The following is a 17,395-nucleotide window of genomic DNA, read 5'->3' as shown; positions in this document are numbered from 1 at the left end:
AGAGATCACACAACAAAATAGACATAGATTTTAGCTTCGCTTTCCTTTAGTGCCAAATCAATCTTGTATCGTTTTGGGAGGTTGAGTTAGGAGAGAGACAGTGATCCTTATTAGGCTGGGTATGGACTATTTTCTTATTAAAAGTAAATTATAATAACAATTTTACGTAGAATTTAAGTTCATAATTGAAAAAATAAAAAGTACAATTTTGTATTTCACATTTAAATAAGTAAGAACTATATAATATCTACTTTAAATCCATATATGAGAACCCATTTTTAGGTATATACATAAAGCCTTTACAGTAAAATCAAAAAACATCTTCAAACAATTTAAAAATTCAAATCAATTGGTGTTAAAGGAAAGTGAAGCATACATTATTCATAAAACTAATAGTTTAGTCTCATATTCCAGAAATCACTAAAAATATATATGCCAAACTGAGCTGAAAAACCACATATTTAATAGTTCAAGTGAGATTGTGACTATATCAAGTAAGAGTGGGACTTACTTTCATTACATTTAATCTACTGAACATACTTTGATGAAGTTTAGTGATATGACTTAGTATACCAATGTTGGCAAAAGCAAAGTTAGTCTTGTCACAATTCTCATAATTTTGAATCTCTGAATATAATATATATCTAGAGTACATACTACATTTTAGGTGTAGTAATGCTGAATGTGAACAAAATAACAATTTTTTTTAAAGATAGGGGTATGAAAACTCTAAATTGTTAAGTGTATATTAGCTTATATGAGGACATTTATTTTGATTACCTTTCACAGTCACAACATTCAAATTGCAATATTACAAAAAAGTATTTAATCAGGTCAACCAAAGTTATTATGTAATTGAGCACTTTGAGATTGGATACATTACTATCCAAACATAACAATCCCATTTATAATCTTATACTCTCAACATATTAAAATACTGCATAAACTTAAAACTAATATATAAGGCACTTCATATATAACTAGCATTTTATCAATGCATATGGCCTCTCCAAAAAATACAACTTATTGATTTAATCTACAATTGTACACAATTGAGATAGTTTGATAAACTTATCCTTTGTAACTAATTAAAGATCAAAGTAAGTTACCAATTAATCAAATACTATTATGCCAGATGATACAAATATTATTCTGATTTTTATACTGTAATTTGGATGTCTACAAATTTAATATTGTATTGTTTACAGTATAATTATTAACTTATAGTTTACCAGCTTTAAGTTAATAATAGCTGGTAAACTATAAGTTAATAATTTGTATATAATAAAAATAATAAAATATCTCATATTTTGTGCTGTTTAACAGCATAAAATACAAGATATGATATTGAATAAGTGTTTTATATTTTAAAGTACTGTCATATAATAATACTTGGCAATAAATTAAATATTTAAATTATTATTTCTCTTTGAAACACACACAGCTATCATAAAAGTCCAGAGAGAATATAATCTGATGCCTGTGTATAGAATATTAATTCTTGATAATATTTTAATAATAGAGAAAAAAATATAATGTTAGACAAACATTTACACATTTCCTTAAATGAAAAACAGCATTCTCTTATTCACCTTATTATAAATGCAATTTTAGAAACTAATCCTCTTATGTATGTAAACTAAATCAGTCTTTTGTAAGTAAAGTTAAAGCAGTGTATCAAGACTAATATAGTTCTTATGAAGAAGGGTTATAATTGAACTTTTACTTTTACAAATATACTATAAGCCTCAGTTCAAATCATTTTGTGGCATTGTAAGGTTAAATATGAAACAAATTTGTATTGACCTGTAACATAACACAATTTGTCTAAACTCTAATCAAAAATTGCCAAAAATCGGTGGGACATAAGTCTTTTAAGATTATTTATTATATACTAAAGAGAGACATTTTTAGTTTTATTAAGAGAAACTTATATCCTAAAGTCTGCATGAAAGGTGGGTAAATAACCTACAAAGTCTTTAATTTATAAAGAAAGTTTTTCATCAAATACAAAATCATCTTGTTCATTTTTTTTTCAATATCAGTTATAAACCACTTTTATAGATATGATATCAACTATGTATATGAGTTTGAGCACCAATAGAAATTTAGATTCTGTACAAAATGCATTTTTACATTTTCTGTAATATCTTGTATAACCATTTTTAGGAAAATGTTGTAAATCAAGTTAATAAAAAACCGTTTAAAAATTAATCAAATTGCATACTTTTCAATCAATGAATCTTAAAGAAATAAAAAGGAAAAAAACTTACAATAACTACTTAGTCTTGTTAAATATCACAGTTCTCCGCTGCCTGTTTCTTTTATAAAATCAGGTCCATCTGATTTAACAATAAACTTAGAATTGTTTTCATCACTGCCATCTTTACAATACTGAGTGTCAGATATAGTTTCTTTAATAAGATCTTCACTATTGGTGCTATTGGAACTATCAGGTTCAATCAGGTTGGTTCCATATTGTCTATTAACTATACTATTGTCTAAAGCAGTGTTTGTCATAATAGTTGACAAGTTATGCAAATAATTTGCCATATTTTCTGTTAGTGCTGACATAATTTGATTTTCTATACTAATAACATTTTTATTATTTTCAGAGTCTGTTTTGAGCAAATTAGCCAATATGGGGTTTGCTCTCAGCATCTCTGCATTATTTTCTGTTTTAACATGATTTCTTTGATGGAGAATAAACACATCCGGGTCTTTGAAGCATTTAGAACATTGATTGCATTCATAAGTTACTTTTTCTGGTGGGATTGTGTTTTTTTTCTCTTGTTGCATTGTTGTTTGAGTATCATCTTCATTTTGAGTGTCAGAATTTGATGGTGACGACTGTTCTGAAACTATAAAATGGATTGTCTTGAATTTAGAATGTTTGTATATTTATTATTTATTAAATTTTACTAAAGAGAGAAGAGACAAAATAAAGAATACAGCAATAAGGAAAATAAGTAAGGTAACAGATGTTACAATAACAATCAAGAAGCTAAAGTGGAAATGGGTGGGACACATTGCAAGAGGTATAGAAAGGTGGAGCAAAAAACTGCTTAACTTGTGCCCAAGGTACAGCAAACGCAAAAGAGGGAGACAACTGAGAAGGTGGATTGACCACATTAAAGAAACGGCAGGTGGTACATGGAAGAGAGTGGCACAGTGCAGAGAGGAATGGCGGGATTTGGAGAGACCTTTGCCAAAAAAGGGCACACAGATGCACCAGAATTAAATTAAAATGTAAATTTGTTAACAGTATATAGAATATATAATGTAAAATGTATCTGAATAAAGGCTATTATTATTATTATTATAAATTTAACTAAAAGGTATAAAATCACAGCAAGAGCTCTTACACAGAACTTAAACATTTCAAACTTAAAACAATTCAAACTGTATCTAATGTATATAATATGTATGTAAACTTGTTGAACAAGTTACATAGACCAAAGTAGGCCAAGAGAAAAAACTGGCGTAAAAAACTCTCTGTACTCTTTTTCGTTTTATCAACTAGGTAATTGTTAACTTTATAGTAAGCCTTTTTACACAGTTTTTCTTAAACACATCTTAAATTTAATAAAAGGCAGAGATAAATGAGCCTCTGGGATTTTGTTAAAGAAAAGTATCCCTTTTCCTAAAAAAGAATTACTAACTTTAGTATAGTACAGGGAAATTGCAGCCTGCATTTGTTCCGAGTAATAACATAACTATAAAGTATTAGTTATTAATTTAACTATAAAATCTAGTATCCGTTATATTACTAGGTATGGCCACTAAGGTTATTCAACAAAATTCTGTAGTTTTTATCTTTCAAGGAGTAAAGGTTAAATCAATTACACATAGTTATTGAGAGCATATTTGGGCTATGTGGCTTCAATGTGCATCACTTAACCCTGAGATTTGTGTACCAATGTACTTTTATTTGTGTGCGTTCTTATGGTAAAGGAAGATATTTTGAATGACAAATTTTATTTAAATTTGATGAAAAATTATCATCAATAAAAGATACACAAATCTCAGGCCAAGACCAATAGTTGAGTGGTGCCACTTGTATTTTTATATGTATATTAAAAACATCATACCATTGGTAAATACATTGTTTGTTTCATTTATACCAGCTGCTTGCATAGCTAGCATTGTTTGAACATAGATTGCTTGGGCCATTTGATGTTGTACCTGAAAAACATGAATATTTCAACTTTATGTACACCAACAATAATTTAAACATATTTACTTAAGTTACATGTTTAGGCCAATCTTCAATCAATATCAACTACTAATAAAAAATAATTTGAAAACAATAAGTTATAATTATAAGAAAATTCATCTAATTTAAAATTATGAACACATTCAAGTTAATTTTTGTAAAAGTAGTAAAACTTACACTAGTATCAAGAGCTGTTGGCAACTGAAAAGCACTGGTGTTCTTTCTATGCCAATCTTCAGTAGGCGATTCAGATGGTAAGTTCAGAGATGGTATAGCATCTTTTCGTAATGTCCTCCATTGACCTAAGATTGAAAAAAATAGGAATACATAGTGTTAAATTAAATATATCTAAATTTAGTGATGACCCTGTTATAAAAATTGCGAAATAATAATAAATAACAACGTGCACGGTACCTCTATTTTTCTGGGCACTAGTAATTGTATAATCTTCGGGTTTAAAATGCAAGCTGCAGACTTTTGAGTATTTAGTATATGGCTTGCCTCTTTTCAGTACTCGATTCCATAATTTGGCTAATTCTTCATCTCTAGGAAACTGATGAAATGAAACATTTTTAGCTTTTCCAGCCATAGAAGTGCATCGCGGCACTGTGCAGTAATAAGGCATTTTAAGTGTATATCTGTTTCCTAATAACAAGATAACATATCTAAAAATAAATATTTTAAACAACTAATTATTGCATTCAAGATAAATCAGTCGTTTCGAAAGCAATTAAACAATATAAACACTCGTAAACGAACTGCCGACATGATCGATGCCATGGATGCCAATGTCAAATTATAATGTACAGTCCACAGACTAGTATGCTTAATAGGTTAGGTATAGGGTTACACTAGGATCCAAATACGAAAAGCACTGTGCGGGCAGTATATTTATCAATGTTTTATAGTCAGATTAAATATCTAATAATCTGATTGATGTTTGATATAACCCAGCCCGATGATTTATTATCCCTCAGAGCGCATAAATATAATAAATATTTATAATTTATATGTAGTATGGATACCTGCGATATTAATCACATCATTATAAAAATACTACTAACTACTACTAGAATAAATATGTCAAACTATATTTTATTATCTTATTCAGTTTAAGAAACTTCATTTTCTGCCCCTAATTTCAAAATGAAAATATTTTGTATAATATAATGAATGAATATTATTCGTAGAATTTATGATCTGTTTGGAATTGAATCTATAGCCTTTGTAGTTAATTAAAAAAAACATCAGCCATTGTGAAAAAGTGAAGGAAAAAAGGTGAACATTTATGTCAAAATTTTCAAGGCTGTTTTGTGATGATTTTAATTAATATAAACGTAAAAAGTATTCTAACAAAACTTATGTTTTGACGTCAGGTTAGATTTTGTGTTTTGTTATACAGGAGAAAAATAGTAGGTAGTGTTATAGTGAAAGGTTCAAAACAAAGAATTATTATTGTTGATAACATGGGTTATTATTGCACTGTTCCACAATGCACTTCGTTGGCCGGCAAGACGAAGAACGTGAAATTCCACCGATTTCCCCGCGACGATGCAATGGCTCTGAAATGGAATGTTATTTTAAAACGAATGAAACCAATAACAAAATATTCTAAGGTGTGCAGTTTACATTTTACTCAAGCGGATTACAATGTCACTACAATGGGTAAGAATAAAGGTATTTTGGGGTTTTCCAAAGTATTTGCTTTATTTTATTGTATTCTTAGTGTTTATGACGCATTCGTGTTGTCGACATTTGAAAACTTATTTGCCCTTTATGCATGTTGACTTTCATAATTCTCCGTTTTTTCGATGTCTATAATTGGAATTCATCATACGATTTAGCTTTTTATATGACTATTTTCCTCTTCTTGTTTTACTTAAATTTAAATCCAATTGTTACGTTTTTATGAAAACATAGTCTTAATTTTTAAATGTTATCTCTACTAAAAACTAAATAGACTAAGAAATAGAAATGTTGTTCTCCTATTAATTTGCCAATGAAATGCAATCAAAATATTTAGTTTTATAGTAAGTTTAGTCATATAGGCTTTTAAAAGTCAATGTGAAATGCTTAGGGCCTTTTCTTACAAAAAAACTATTATATGGTCAAAAAAATAATTAAAATAGTGTAGAAATAAAGATTACTTATTAGATACTAATTAATTCTGTAGGTTTAAATGCTACACATAAAAGTCATTATAAAAATATGTTAATATTTTCCTGCTCTCATAGAGTATAAAATCTAATCAGGGTGTTTCCCTATTACATGAGTCATGTACATTATATCACTATTGTTAATTCTCTATATAAGAATTAAAGTTTTGCTTAGGTAAATTTCTTGATTAATTGACTAATTAAATAAATGTAAAGTACTTAGTATAAAAAATCACAATTACCATTTAATATGATAAAATAAATAATAGTATTAAATGCAAATAAAGGAATTTATTAATCTTAAATATCATGAATTTCTTACCTGTAGCAGTTAAGTTTATTTAAAACATACAGCTGATAAATTATATTTTGTATTTTATTATATAATGAGTTATCTTATCTTGGCTATGTTGCATGTTATTATTTTGGATAATATTTTCTCAAGTTACCAATGATTTTGTATGGAAATAAATATTGATATAGAAATCTCTTAGCTTATCAAATTTATAATATATATATATATATTATAATTATTGGGCACAATGTGAAAGTAAACACATAACTAATGTGCACAAATACAATTCTCATTATTTTGAAATATGCTAGTAAACAGTTGTTAACATTCTTTAAAATTCTATTACTTTCATGTGTGTAATGTGTGTTACTGATGCAATGTATCTAATTTACCAATAGAAAAAAAGTTTTAATGGTAACTTATATTTTCCTGTGTACTACAAATGTACAGCTATAATAATACAATTTGGTGCTTCTTATGGTACTAAAAATGTCAAATATAATATCTGTATGAAATAATGCCCTTTTAAGGTCAATGGAAGACGTTGAGCAAAGACGCAGTACCCACACAGAATTTACCAAAACTAAATCCAGATGGCACAGTTATGGTTATTCGTAAGAGTCGGACAAGTGTTAAATATAAAGGCGATAAGAAGGATGAGAACAGGTAGGTTTCTGGTTTATGGTTGTTGGAGCCAGTATTATATTTATTCATCTTTTGACGACTTGAAAGCAAATGGGTTGAGATGGTTTTCTTATTTTAAATAGTTTATTGCTAAATTGAGGTATTTAAATTATGTTGTTTTTACAAGTAATGTTTTGAATTACAATTTTTGAACTCTTTGGTAAAACTTATGTACATAAGACTTGGCTTAAAGGTTACCACTTACCAGACCCTAAAATTTAAAAAGAAAATTAAGAAAAGAGCATACATTCATTTTGTCATTTGCTTTTGTGAGTTGGCGGCAAATCTAAAACTCTTGTTACAAGTGAAAATTAACCTGATGCGAGAATATTTTCGGTCAGTGATTTATTATGGGTTTTGTTGTGGGCTTTTGCAACAACACATCATAGTTTTAGCTTTGTTAGGCTGCGAGTAGCATTTCGTAATGAAGCCTCATCTCGTGCCACTATTTACAATTGGTTTCACGAGTTTAAGCGTGGACGTAACAATCTCAATGATGATCTGCTTGTGGGACTTCTTTTAATAGCGACTACTTAAGATAACATCAGTGCTGCAAAGCATGATTGAGGAAGATAAAAGAGTGACCTATCAGCAGATACTGGTAAGCCTAGGCATTGCTATGAGTTAAACAACAAAATATTACACGAACATTTAGGCATCAGGAAGCTTTGTACCAGGTGGATATGGATTACCTATACTTTAACCGACGGCCAGAAACACCTTTGCATGGACTTGTGTCGCCAAATGTTAGATAAGTTCAACGACTGTGACTCAAGTGCTTCAAACAAACAAACAAACAAATATAATTTATTCATATAGGTAACATAATGTACACTTATGAACGTCAAAAAAAAGGAATATACATTAAATGATTCTAATTTTACATTTACTGCCAGTTCTCAAATCAAGGGCGTGGAACGGAAGAGAAGAACTGGCAATAAACTCCGCCACTCTTTTTAATCGCCAAGTTTTTTTACACAATGTAAGGAGCTGCAACCATTACACCATGTTCCATATGACATCTTGAGTAATAAAGAATAATAAAATAAATTAAAAACAAAGATTGTCCTCTATCAGCAGGATTCATGGTGAAATAGGAGCACGCACACATACTCGTGAGAACAACACATAAATACGTAGTATAAACAACCAATATCACCGCATACGCGAATTAGAAAGTACGACCAGTCTATTTATTTATTTATTTATTGGGAAACCAAACAGAGACATCCTTAATAAAAAACAAAGTCAAAAATAAAACAAATACAAACACACTGGATGCATCCACAACAGGTTACACTTATATAAAGCTCACAGTCAGTCACCACAAGTAGCACCCGTTCACGAGTACGACGCATGGCCAGCCATCGGCCCCCTCGCTATATTTTAGGGAGAGAGACATCCCGACGCATGGACGCCGCTGTATTTGACATCGTCACAGGACGAAAGCTATATTGCTAAGTATCCGAAAGCAAAACAATCAGCGCAGTGGGTGAAGTCAAGGAAAAAAGATGATTGCCTAATTCTTTGGTCGGAAAGGTGATTTCGTGAGCGTTCGTTGTGCTAGAGAATGAAAGGACAGTTACTGCAGACTGGTATATCAATCGCTGTTTGCCTGTTGTCTTGGAAAAAATTCGACAACAGCGCCCTCGAAGCAGGATCCTTCTTCACCACGACAATGCTTCACCGCATTCCGCAAAGCGGACTGTTAAGTGTCGGAATAATGAGTCATCCGCCAAACAGTCCTGACCTGGCGCTTTGCGACTTTCGTTTATTCCCAAGAACTAAAGGTAAAATTCGAGGTATTCGCTTTACGAGCCCTGAAGATGCGTTGACAGCGTACGAAAATACCATAGAAGAGACCCCTAAGGAATAGGCCCACTGCTTTTCTTAGTGGTTCCATCGAATGCGACAATGTGTAGAGAGGAACGGAGATTACTTCGAAAACCAATAAAAGTATTGGCAACTCTACATTAAGCCGTTTTTTGTCTTTCTAAACATTTTCAGTGTTACCTAGGTATAATAAAGTCCCTTATGTTCTTGATATTTCCTTAACAGCCAATGTCACCAAGAATACTACTCTATTGAAACAGAGAAGTTGTCAATGGGAAGTCAAACTGTGAAGACAGAATTGATGAGCCCAGACCCAAATACAGAACCACAAAGAGCAATTGCACCACAATCGTCTATAGTAAGTATTTAAAGTATAAAAAAAAGGTAAAAACCAGCCTTTGGCAGATGCTAAGTGGTAAAACTCTTCTTTTTTTTAAATTCTTGTTAACAACTCTATAAATCTATGGTGATAAACAGGAGATGTGAAGGAGTAAATTAACAAAGAAATGTGGAACTAATTAATCAATTAATTAGAAAAAAATCCACACTTGCTGTGCTTCTAGCTCATATTTGTTAATATGTATAAACTGTTGCATTTAGATTTTAGATGATCAATGTATTCTATACATTATGACGTTATATATAATTTGTTTTTAATTACATTTTGACACTTACATACTGATTGTGCTTGTTAATTAATCAATCTTATGTACCTTTTTCATTGCCTATATACAATTTAATACATTTTAAAAAATTAAATGTTAATATAATAAATTAAATGTATATCTAATGTCATTATAACTAGGTTTCTACTGTTTTTTTAGTTAGCCAGCCGCCTGCAAGGTTTAAATTCTCCTGAGAAACCAAAAACACAAGATGCAATAATGCAAACGGATCCCTTAACAGATGACGAAAGTCCCATCAAATATGAATCACCCAAATATGTGTATCCAGACGACTATTTAAAAAACAAAGAGTATTTACCACAGACAACAGAGGAATATAATAAAGAAGCAGAAAAATATGCGTTGGAGAGAAAGAGCAGTACGTTTGACAGTTTTCAGAAAACTGTAGATTTTTCAAAAGAGAAAAGTCAGGAAAGTTTTGGGAAGGATGTCTTTCAGAAGATGGATTATGACCTCTATTATCAGGATAGTGCTGAGATGTTGAGGAATCAACAACAAAATATACAGATGTTACAGGAACAACATAGGTGAGTTCCTCGTCTTCCTCGCATCGATACAAATATTTGCCGATACAATACCGATGTCGATACTCCTATAGAAATATCGGCGATACCGATACCGATACTAATGCTTAGTAAGTTTAAATAAAAATAATATAAATTACCTATATCCAGTTTGGTTAGTTTTTAATTTCATTAAAAAACATAAACAGTCACAAACTTTGAGTAAGATTAAAGGTTTAGTCATAAAAAATTAAGAGTAATAATTATATTAAAATAATATAAATAACTGTCAATAAATCAAATAAACGTTGATAAGATTTTTGTTTAAAAACTATTTTTGCTGTATAGCATTCTCATGTTTTAGGGAGAAAGTCTATTCGAAAGTCTGTATAAGACCTGTACATTACTTTTAAGCGTGAAATTTGAAAAATATCGTATCTGTAATAAAAATCGCCGCAAAAAAAATTATGCATATATGCATCTATATATATATGCATCCCTATCTAGGTCTAAGTTTGAAACATTATTAAAATTTTACTCGTATAGTACTATCAAAATAAAAATTAATCTTATCTACATATACCTACTTTACGAAGACAAAATGACGAAACTATTTTTAAATCGAACAAGAGTTTATCATCATCTCGTGGAAACAATTTTATAATATTGACTAGGTGTGCCCCTCGTTTTTTTTTTATAAAAATTTTCTATATAATTCCCCGACTCCCGATATAGTCGTCGGAGGAATTAAATAGCTTACGTAAATGGTATTGGTAACTGGAATGATAAAATACTTCTACCTATTTCTTTTAACTATTTTTTGTATGACCTTTACCGCAAATCCTAAAAAGATCCCTTTTAATGTAATGTTGAAGATTTTCCTTAAAATTTAAAAAAAAACCTCAAAAAAAAATTCTCCAAATCTTAAAATACGCGCCCATCACCTTTTAAGCTAGTTTATATACATAATAATAATACATACTACAAAAATCATTAAAATGAGTCGAGCCTTTTCAGAGTCCTGTACCACTAATAGTGAGTTTTTATTTTATAAACGATACAGGTTATAGAACTTTAACAGCAAGGAGTTTCTATTTAAGCGCAATTTCTATAGTCTCTGGCTAACTAAATAAAGGATGTTGAACAAATTATTTTTTATATTTCAGAATGAATGAAAATCAGAATTTCTTCGACGAGAATCATATAAAGCAAGAAGTGGAGGTGTATACAGAGGAAGACAAATTCTTTGAAGGCAAGGAGAGAGCTGGTAAGTATGGCAAAATATTTTAATGACACATTCATATAATATTTTTATAAATTAAAAGTTTAAAAAATGTCACTGAATGACATTTAAAAAAATTAAGATTTAAAAGCCTATTAATGAAACTATTTTTAATATATTCAATTTAAGTTTTTAAAGATAAAACGTAAGGTACGTTCTTTAAAAGAAAAAAATATTATCTCTAATTTTTTTAAATGTTTTTTTCGTTTTTATTTGGTTAGTAGTGAATGTTATGTCTATGTAAAATAAAACTAACTAAAACTAATTAGTAGTTAAGATCTAACATAATCTATTATAAAGATATTAACCATATGAAAGTGTACAAAAACACTACTTACAGTCTCTATTGAGTGGTAGACACTCTTATCCAGTTCACACTTTTAAGCACTTACCAACGTGCACTAACACTTTTCCACTATTTCAAACAATTTTTTTTTTCTTTTAATATTATTAAGCCATTGTGCTGAAATGAATTTTCAAACATTTTTCAGAAGACCCATTATACGAGAATCAAAGCATTATGCAACAGACAGAAGAAGAAGTCAAACAGGAACCGGAAAATAGTAATAACAATGGTGAGTATTTATATACTGAGGGGCGTGGTCTAGACAGACAGAGAGAAAGTATGGAGTAAATAAGTTTAGAATATGGGACAATTTTTAAATGTTATATCTTTAAATTTTACTGAACGAAGTATTGATGATGATATTAAGAGATAATTTTTTTCATGGATCGAGTTCTCACAGCGAAATTACATTCTTTTGGCGCGATTGGGAAAAATGATCAAAATAGATTCTCAGTCACAAAAAACCGACACATTGAAGTTAGCTATAACATTTCTAGATTTTTATCTTGTTAGTGTCGTTTTTTCTAAAAAAGTAAAATGGGACGAAAGATAAACAATTTAAAAAGATTTTTATCTTGTTACGCCAACAAATTATAACTTCCAATACGTGTCTATAAGTACACATGGATTTTTTTTGCAATTGCATTCAGAATTTATTTTTATTCTGCAAAGGAGCAAATTTGTTTATAGTTTGGTGATGGATATAATTATCACTTTTTATCTTCTTCTTTTGTTAAATGTTCTTTTAATATCATAAAAGTAATTACCACAAAATTATTGCATACTATTATATGATATAATATGAAAGGTTTTTATTTCCGCTATCCAGCCAAGCTAAAGTCTTTGGACTATACCGCCTGGTTATACTTAAATTTTTGAGTTCAAAAATGGAATTCTCTTAAAAAAAAATTACAAGTCATTGACAACCTGCTTTGGAAATGTTGCCAACTAACAAATAATATTTTGTTAGTTGGATTATTTGTTAGTTGGCAACTTTAAAATATAGTTATAGAAACTGAAGTACACTTTTTTAACTTTCAGGCAGCGAAACAGTAATGCAGTCTCAGCAATTTTTCACCACACATGATCAGATACCAGGTATTTGACATATAAATAACCTTTTACCGGTTTAAAACTTAAGTAGATTAGCGTACTGCGCCTGATTTTATGGATCTTTTCGGTTCCTTTAACGTACTTATATACAAATGTTAACTTAGAAAGAAAAGTGTGGCGCATCGGGGTTGGAACGCACGATCTTTGGGTTAAGTGACTATAACTAAATATTTACTGATTTTAAGGAAAATCTCCTTTTTCTCTTGTTTATTATCTTCTAAAAAGCCGCAAATTTAATACGTATTTCTAGATCCATTGTACATAAGTCGACCAGGGCCTGAGTTGTTGATCGCGAAGCAGAACGCTTTAGCGGCGCACGCACAGTTATGTGAGTAATGTTGATTCCTCTCTATTATATAAAAAACAAATTTATTTTGTTTCATCAATTTTGTTGTTAAGAATGCAAGAAAACTATTGGAATTATATAAATAAAAAAAATATACATGAATGTCATTCTTGATGAGGGATAAAAACGTATATCCTTTAAAATATTTTCTGTAAATCCTTTGGCACCGACTTGTTTCTTTTATATATTTTTTAATTACGTATAATTAAAATACACAATGTTGAAATTAAAAAAATCTCAAATCGCAAACAACGTATCTTCACAATAGAAGTTTAAATTCCAAGGAGTTTTAACTAATTTTGCTTAGAAGTTTCTATAGTCTCTGGAAATTAACAATTTAGGCAGTGTCAAACTATTTTTATTTTGTAGGGCAAAACACAAAGAAGCGACCATTCTTCTACAGTGACAACAATCAGTGTACCACTACACCACTAATGCATCGGTATGAGGTAAAAAAATCTTCTTAGATAAATGCTACTGCAAATTGCTAATGCGCCGGGCCACCATTGCAAAATTATTGATTTTTTCACATTAATTCAATTAATTAAATAACTATTATAATTAGTAATTTCATATAATCTTTAAGAATGTTTTAATACAATTTTGATGTTGAGTCAAAATATTATTTGATAAGGTTCCACATTAGTATTTCGCGGATTAATCAACTCAGAATCAGAGACAGGTTTTATTGCGACGTACTGTGTGAAATTTGACAGAAGAATAATTGGCGTGCTTTTTTGATTTTAAACCAAATAATTTAGTAAACAGTATACGCTATTTTTATTCTATAGTTCAGACTATGGTAAGAAATGTCATAGATAAAATACTTATCTAACTGAAACTTTTTTTTACTTAAAAATTTAATCATCAAATAAGGCTGTCACATTTCTTTCTAAATTCAAACTATTACACGCAGAAGTTTACAAGGCACCTTGTCAAATGTCATCGCCAAATCAGGTGCCAAGTTGATTTGTGCGTGTAGTAACGAAACGTTTTTAGTTTTAGCGCCGGTGCTATGTAACTTCCTTTATATTAGCGTTTGCGATCCCGACGTCAATGTTGAGTTTTTGTACCGCGTGAGGCTGTGACATCAGGGCTATGGATCGAAAAACGCCGGAGTTTGTATATGACTTTACACAGTGCCGGCGCAGTATAGATTTTTTTGTTAAGAAAAAAGTAATTTTCATATTTCTATTTTCCAGGATTTATCGCGAATCCTTCAGTGAAAGTCATTCCTCGGAATTTGTCTGACTGATTTGGTTTCCTTTCTTCAAATTGTACAGCATTCCACCATCTTTAATTATACATATTAGGCTTTGTTTTGCACACATTTGTAAGCGTGTATATACAGTGGCAAATTTAGTTTCCGGGTCAGTTGTCTTTGGTATGTTTTATTTAAGGCCAATCTTGTCAGACTTTAATCTCTTAAGTTTTTTGTGTGATATACATAGATGATAGTTTAATGTAATTAAATGTATGGGGATCAATTTTTATACAAGGACGTAGCTATGATGTTTATATCAAATATATATGTATTACGTAAAATCATAGTTATGTTGCTGAAAGTTTGTAGTATTCTTTCCATCATCAAGATAAAAATATTACAGAACATTTGAAAATAATAATTTGTTTGTCGTTGCTACGTCCTAAATAAAATATTTTTATTTAACCGATATCCTAAGACATCTTTATTTTATAGAAAAAGTAATAGTATGAACGTTGCATTTTCTACGATAGACGTTGACAGATGTCAATGTCACCGACTTGAAGGCCTAGCGAATCTGTTAAGGGAGAACCAAAGGTGTTAGAAATGCCATAAACTACAGAGTCTCCCTTGCAGCTTAGCATTATGGTGCCATTTTTTATTTACATAAAGCATAATAAGTCTTGTTTTATATATATGAAATGGAATTTTTTAAGATATTGTTACACGACTAGGTTCTTATAGTAAACAAAAATTTTATGTGAGCCGAAATGTAAAATCAACAATATACCTATATTTAATTTTACGTATTATTCTAATAAAGGTAATAATCGTGTGACGAATTGGAACGAATTGGAATTTTCTTAATAAAAAAAAAATGTGATACAAATAGGAAACACTGAGTTTTTAAAAAGTTTCATTTCTATTACGTGTACAGTGCTTCACGGGCAATTTTAATAAATATATAGTTACCAGTTAGATTCTTATTGCATTTTTTATGCTGGCATCATTTTTGACTTAGCATTTTTCGGTTGTGTGAGATGGCAATATTTATAGCTTTTTTTTACAAAAATGCTGTATCATAAATGATGCGTCTTATGGAAGAGTACACCTGGGCGGTGATATATCGAATTTAAGAATAATGTATAAATTTAGATTAAGTATTGTCACAAGAATGAACTAAATTTTTTAAATCTTGCCAAAGTTTTAGACCACATGTAAATATGAAAAATTAATATATTTTAAGTTATTTTTTTGGCGTATTTGGAGTTGATATTTTTTTTGGTGCTGTTATTTTATATATTTTATAATCGAGTACAATTGTGAACGCACATATTTTGCAAGTTTTCTGTTTTTAAAACATTTTATTTTTTATTTTTATTGAAAGTTCTCTTAATAAAAAGATGCGACGCGGGCTTAAAATCATTCTGAATTGTTAAAGATTAGATCAATTGTAGATCGGCGTTGAAAGAGATTAGTTTAAATCAACTTCATCAAATTATTCTTGACTTGTGTACTAATCCGTCAAATATATAGCTTTTACTTTACTGTCTAGATACTATAGATAATTTTGAATATATTTTCAGTATGAAAAATCAATGATTAAAAATCCACAGACCAAAGCTAATAAATTTTACTCTATGTATAAAAGATTGCAAGAAAAAGGGATTTTTTGCTTGCGTCGTGTGGGAACTAAATGTTTTTTTTTTTGTTATAATTTATTATTTGGTAGCTTATAAAGTAAAATTCTGTTTATATATACTCTGGATTTACTGATTATAATATTTATATAAATGGATAATATGCGAATTATCTGTGAATATTTGTAAAGTTACCAGCTGTCAATTTTTAAAGGACAGGACATCCCGGATTTGACATCTTCATATTTCCAACTTACGATTTTTAAAATTTAATTTTAATAACATATTTGTTTTGTTTTAAATATTTCGAACGAGAATTTTTAGGCGCGAACTGCATTCTCGGTGTTCCAATCACTTATTGTCATTTATTTGACATTTACCTTTGTGTCAACTGTCAATAGTCTCTGGTAGCATAGTAGAGTTCTTGTTTGTTATAAATGGGATTCGAAACAACGTGTGAGTATTTGTTTGGTATCTCTCATCGATTTTACGTAATGTTAAGTGTGCTGAAAACAGAATTGGTTTGACTTTATGCTATTTACCCGGACACAAATACGTAGAAATATTTAATTTTAAGTTGGTTATATGAAGAGTACAATATTTATCAAAGAAAATTATTTTATGAACTTGTAGTTTAAGATAGTTAAGATGTTACGCGCTAGAATTTTTTGTTTACATATTTTTTACGTCAGTGGCCATTTGAAATAAATAATTTGAAAATCATTTTGTTTTATTTATATGCTAGTATTGGGAGCAGAATAAACAATTTGAAACATCGCGGTAAATGTATTCTGGTCGTCTGTTATTAATATTGACTTTTATGGTAATACTGAGGTAAGAAATTTAATTTCTCTAACATTATTTACTTCGATTTACTCCCGAACCCAATAATCCATGATCTCAGTTTTAAAACAATCTTTAGATCAAACCGTGACAGTCGATCGATCTCCTATCTAATATCAATCCGTCTACTGGTTATTGGCCCATTCCAAAAATTTTATCAATATTTGAATAAGGATATCTAAGATGGTCAAAAATGGATTGAGATAGGTTGTTGGGTTTGGGCGTTTAACAATCTTATGAATTCGAGA

General features: G+C 29.8%; 2 protein-coding genes across 3 annotated transcripts; one reads left to right on the top strand and one right to left on the bottom strand.

Annotated features, from left to right (window-relative positions):
* Window positions 1-1,751: 1,751 nt before the first annotated feature.
* Window positions 1,752-4,987, bottom strand: LOC111000465. Its single transcript, XM_022269910.2, has 4 exons — window positions 4,631-4,987; window positions 4,394-4,518; window positions 4,092-4,185; window positions 1,752-2,861 (listed from the first exon to the last, which is right to left on the bottom strand). The coding sequence occupies exons 1-4, from the start codon at window positions 4,839-4,841 to the stop codon at window positions 2,299-2,301; spliced, it is 993 nt and encodes a 330-aa protein (XP_022125602.1). The 5' UTR covers window positions 4,842-4,987; the 3' UTR covers window positions 1,752-2,298.
* A 426-nt stretch (window positions 4,988-5,413) lies between these two features.
* LOC111000450 lies at window positions 5,414-17,027 on the top strand. Of its 2 annotated transcripts, none has more exons than XM_022269883.2 (10): window positions 5,414-5,893; window positions 7,198-7,333; window positions 9,410-9,542; window positions 10,009-10,397; window positions 11,540-11,640; window positions 12,147-12,230; window positions 13,043-13,099; window positions 13,365-13,442; window positions 13,830-13,909; window positions 14,663-17,027. In XM_022269883.2, exons 1-10 carry the CDS (start codon window positions 5,683-5,685, stop codon window positions 14,684-14,686), a joined length of 1,293 nt encoding a protein of 430 aa, XP_022125575.2. In that variant the 5' UTR covers window positions 5,414-5,682; the 3' UTR covers window positions 14,687-17,027. The 2 variants fall into 2 exon arrangements, with proteins under 2 accessions (XP_022125575.2, XP_022125577.2); XM_022269885.2 differs by having other exon boundaries at window positions 5,419-5,881.
* Window positions 17,028-17,395: the final 368 nt, after the last annotated feature.

This window comes from Pieris rapae, chromosome 15 (genome assembly GCF_905147795.1).
Source record: "Pieris rapae chromosome 15, ilPieRapa1.1, whole genome shotgun sequence".
Lineage (NCBI taxonomy): Eukaryota > Metazoa > Arthropoda > Insecta > Lepidoptera > Pieridae > Pieris > Pieris rapae.
The sequence above is the reverse complement of the archived record's forward strand: the minus strand, read 5'-3'. Positions and strand labels throughout refer to the sequence as shown.